Source organism: Spea bombifrons, chromosome 4, assembly GCF_027358695.1.
Source record: "Spea bombifrons isolate aSpeBom1 chromosome 4, aSpeBom1.2.pri, whole genome shotgun sequence".
In the NCBI taxonomy this organism is placed as follows: Eukaryota; Metazoa; Chordata; class Amphibia; order Anura; family Pelobatidae; genus Spea; species Spea bombifrons.
In genome coordinates this window covers 112,977,270-112,982,343 of record NC_071090.1, presented here as the reverse complement: position 1 = coordinate 112,982,343, position 5,074 = coordinate 112,977,270, and the positions used below count along the sequence as shown (strand labels likewise).

The window sequence follows — 5,074 nt, the reverse complement described above, 5'->3', positions numbered from 1 at the left end:
TGTGTCGTTTATTATATAAGTGAGGAAAACACGCGTGTGCACCACGAAAGCACGCCCCCCCGAAAACACGCGAGTGCACCACGAAAGCACGTCCCCCACGGAAACACGCGTGTGAATACATCCCAGAGGATTGGGGGTCTCCGGCCGCTGTATCCACTTTCACGCATGTAGACCCCCCCTTTGGAAATGCATGGATGACTGCATGGAGCCCCCCATTACCGACTGCAGCTCCGAGACCCCCAGGAGAATCTTTCATTTCCAAAGCAGCGCAGCAGGCGGGAAAACAGGAGGCTGCTGCTCCTCGCACTACGGGGGTTTCACCTATATAATGGTAAAAATACCAATTACCATCTGCTTCTCGGTGACCGCTCTTTTCACTACTACCCCTACAGCTATTCTGACTCAATCTGCCAGCAACGTTTTAAAGGGGATGAAATCCAGGTCACAGGCATGAAGGGCACCTATGCTCACCACTATACCACCAACGGCCCCTGTATAATGTATAGATAAATCAGTGACCGGCCCCTGTATAATGTATAGATAAATCAGTGACCGGCCCCTGTATAATGTATAGATAAATCAGTGACCGGCCCCCTGTATAATGTATATATAAATCAGTGACCGGCCCCCTGTATAATGTATAGATAAATCAGTGACTGGCCCCCTGTATAATGTATAGATAAATCAGTGACCGCCCCCCTGTATAATGTATAGATAAATCAGTGACCGCCCCCCTGTATAATGTATAGATAAATCAGTGACCGGCCCCTGTATAATGTATAGATAAATCAGTTACTGGCCCCCTGTATAATGTATAGATAAATCAGTGACCGCCCCCCTGTATAATGTATGGATAAATCAGTGACCGCCCCCCTGTATAATGTATAGATAAATCAGTGACCGGCCCCCTGTATAATGTATATATAAATCAGTGACCGGCCCCCTGTATAATGTATAGATAAATCAGTGACTGGCCCCCTGTATAATGTATAGATAAATCAGTGACCGCCCCCCTGTATAATGTATAGATAAATCAGTGACCGCCCCCCTGTATAATGTATAGATAAATCAGTGACCGGCCCCTGTATAATGTATAGATAAATCAGTTACTGGCCCCCTGTATAATGTATAGATAAATCAGTGACCGCCCCCCTGTATAATGTATGGATAAATCAGTGACCGCCCCCCTGTATAATGTATAGATAAATCAGTGACCGGCCCCCTGTATAATATATAGATAAATCAGTGACCGGCCCCTGTATAATGTATAGATAAATCAGTGACCGGCCCCCCTGTATAATGTATAGATAAATCAGTGATCGGCCCTGTATAATGTATAGATAAATCAGTGACTGGCCCCCTGTATAATGTATAGATAAATCAGTGACCGGCCCCTGTATAATGTATAGATAAATCAGTTACTGGCCCCCTGTATAATGTATAGATAAATCAGTGACCGCCCCCCTGTATAATGTATGGATAAATCAGTGACCGCCCCCCTGTATAATGTATAGATAAATCAGTGACCGGCCCCCTGTATAATGTATAGATAAATCAGTGACTGGCCCCTGTATAATGTATAGATAAATCAGTGACCGGCCCCCCTGTATAATGTATAGATAAATCAGTGATCGGCCCTGTATAATGTATAGATAAATCAGTGACTGGCCCCCTGTATAATGTATAGATAAATCAGTGACCGGCCCCTGTATAATGTATAGATAAATCAGTGACCGGCCCCCTGTATAATGTATAGATAAATCAGTGACCGGCCCCCTGTATAATGTATAGATAAATCAGTGACCGGCCCCCTGTATAATGTATAGATAAATCAGTGACCGGCCCCCTGTATAATGTATAGATAAATCAGTGACCGGCCCCCTGTATAATGTATAGATAAATCAGTGACCGGCCCCTGTATAATGTATAGATAAATCAGTGACCGGCCCCCTGTATAATGTATAGATAAATCAGTGACCGGCCCCCTGTATAATGTATAGATAAATCAGTGACCGGCCCCCTGTATAATGTATAGATAAATCAGTGACCGGCCCCCTGTGTAATGTATAGATAAATCAGGTTTCTCCAGTCTCCTCGCCCTTTTGATTATACATTATACGGGGCCGGAGGACCCTTGGTAATGAATCGGCTCATATGTTTGTGTGAAGTTTATAATATATTACCACGGGATACGGAGCCGGACACAAAAGCGCTCTGTGACCCGGTAATATATTATATTGTGTGTTATTGTGTAACCGGCCCAGAGACTGAATGCGGCTGCAGCTCCGGCCTTCAAAGAGACGATCAGGTAACCCGGCTGGGGCTCTTAATCAGCCAGCACAGCCCTGTCTGCCCCGCCGGCCCCCGCACTACAGGGGGGATAACACAGGTGGGGGAACCCATTGTATCCCTTAATCCCCTCACCTGATACATCCCCTGTATACTGATGCGATTTGTGATGGGATGGGAGTGATGGGATTTGTGATGGGATGGGGGTGATGGGATTTGTGAGGGATGGGAGTGATGGGATTGGGGGTTGGGTTCGGTGCTCATTGAATTGAGATTATATATAAAGTTCTGTGTGTTTGTAAATAAAGTTCTTGTTTTACTGTGAATGGGGGTCTGACTGATCCGTGGATAGCAGGAGCTCCGTATGAGGGACTGACTGGTGATTCCTCAGCCCTCAAAAAGGGGGTCCCAGCCTTGGGTACGGGGACCCTGTAACAGAGACGCCTCTAGTGAATAACCCCCGGGTCTCGTTGCCTCTGTGGCCGTCTGTCTCTCGCTCTCAGGCTGTCTCTCCTCTGTGCCGCAAGCTGCATCTCGTTGTTACCCAGCAGGTCTCTCCTCCCGTTAACTTCCTCTCCTTCCTTCCTGTAACGAGGGCGGTTGTCTCTTCCTACGTGAGCTCTGAGCTGTCTCTTCCTCGGCTCGCTGTGTTGCGTGAATACTGAGCTGTCTCTTCCTTCCAGTAGATCAGATTTGGGTGTCTCCTGTAGCTGATCTTTGCATTCTGTCTGTTGTGGGAGAGCGGTCTCTCTCTCTCTCTTACTCTTCTCTCTCTCTCGCGCTTTCTCGCTCTCCCCAATATGACAGTCACTCTGGACTTTGCGGAATGTCTCACGGACTCGCCACGTACCAGGTGAGATGCTGTCCCTGTCCCCTGGTCCTCTCTGATTTGGGGAGCCGGTGCATTTCCCCCCTGGCTGGATCCTTTTAGTGGCGTTTGCTTGGTTGTACTTTGGGGCATTTGGTTTGGAGACGTCGAAGGCTGTGACGTCCTGCACAGACCAGAGTCTAGAGGCGCGATGTGCTGCAAAGATTGCTAGCGATCGGTGATCGGGCAGAAGAGGCTGCTCTGGCAATTAAGGGGTTAATCCGGCCTCGAATACGGTATTCATCTGCGTTAAGTCATGTGATGCCCATCCCCCCCCCCAGCGGTGAGAGGCAGGAAGTCGGGGCAGGAAACCGCTAGATATTACAGAGCTTTCCGCGCGCGCCTACCTGCGCGTTCCGTACGAGTGTCTATTCTATAGGTGTACGGGCCATGTGTGTACATTATATCTGTGTATACGGCCACATGTGTACGTTCTCTGTGTGTACGCTGCAATGTATGAATTCTGTATGTGTGTATACAAAATATATTACGTACGTTGTGCAGTAATGAATGCTTATATACTTTCTAGATGTGTACAGTGCGATGGGTGCATTCTATATGCATATATATATATACAGTCTATAGGTGTACAGTGTGATGGGTGCGTTCTATATACAGTCTATAGGTGTACAGTGCGATGGGTGCATTCTATATGCATATATATACAGTCTATAGGTATACAGTGTGATGGGTGCGTTCTATATACAGTCTATAGGTGTACAGTGCGATGGGTGCATTCTATATGCTTATACACACAGTCTTTAGGTGTACAGTGTGATGGGTGCGTTCTATATGCATATATATACAGTCTATAGGTGTACAGTGTGAGGGGTGCGTTCTATATGCGTATATACACAGTCTATAGGTGTACAGTGTGAGGGGTGCGTTCTATATGCATATATATACAGTCTATAGGTGTACAGTGTGAGGGGTGCATTCTATATGCGTATATACACAGTCTATAGGTGTGCAGTGTGAGGGGTGCGTTCTATATGCGTATATACACAGTCTATAGGTGTACAGTGTGAGGGGTGCGTTCTATATGCGTATATACACAGTCTATAGGTGTACAGTGTGATAGGTGCGTTCTATATGCGTATATATACAGTCTATAGGTGTACAGTGTGAGGGGTGCGTTCTATATGCGTATATATACAGTCTATGGGTGTACAGTGTGAGGGGTGCATCCTATATGTGTATATATACAGTATATAGGTGTGCAGTGTGAGGGGTGTGTTACGCATATATAGTCTATAGGTGTACAGTGCGAGGGGTGCGTTCTATATGCGTGTATATATATATATATACAGTCTATAGGTGTACAGTGTGATGGGTGCGTTCTATATGCGTATATACACAGTCTGTAGGTGTACAGTGTGAGGGGTGAAGAGACGGGCAGGGGGGAGAGAGGGTAGTAAAGCAATGTGAGAGGAAGATAAGTCTGGCGGCAGCATTCATGGTGGATTGTAGAGGGGTGAGACGGTTAAGAGGGAGAGCGGCTAAGACAGAGTTACAGTAATCAAGACGGGAGATGATCAGGGCATGGACGAGAGCCTTAGTGGCACGCTGTGTTAGGAAGGGACGGATGCGGGCAATGTTTTTAAGATGAAGGCGACAGTTTTTAGAGACAGACTGAATGTGGGGGGTGAACGAAAGGTCGGAGTCAAGGGTGACACCAAGACAGCGTCCATGAGTAGACGGGGAGATGATGGCACCATTAACATCGAGGGAGATAGATGGGGGAATCTTAGCACTGGAGGGAGGGAAGATGAGGAGTTCTGTTTTATAGAAGTTGAGTTTCAGGAAACGTTCAGACATCCAGGTAGAGACAGAGGCGAGACAGTCAGTTACACGATCTAAGAGGGAGAGAGATCAGGGGAGGATTGATAGATCTGGGTGTCATCAGCGTACAGGTGG

At 46.8% G+C, this 5,074-nt stretch overlaps 1 protein-coding gene across 1 annotated transcript in view; it reads left to right on the top strand.

Moving 5' to 3' along the window:
• The first annotated feature begins 3,061 nt into the window (after positions 1–3,061).
• The window catches only part of ACAP1 (ArfGAP with coiled-coil, ankyrin repeat and PH domains 1), a 23,415-nt gene continuing 21,402 nt past the window's right edge, over positions 3,062–5,074 (top strand). The window contains exon 1 of the mRNA XM_053464539.1: positions 3,062–3,142. Within this exon, the coding sequence (XP_053320514.1) occupies positions 3,090–3,142 (53 nt within the window). The 5' untranslated portion in view covers positions 3,062–3,089. The remainder of the gene's footprint in view (positions 3,143–5,074) is intronic.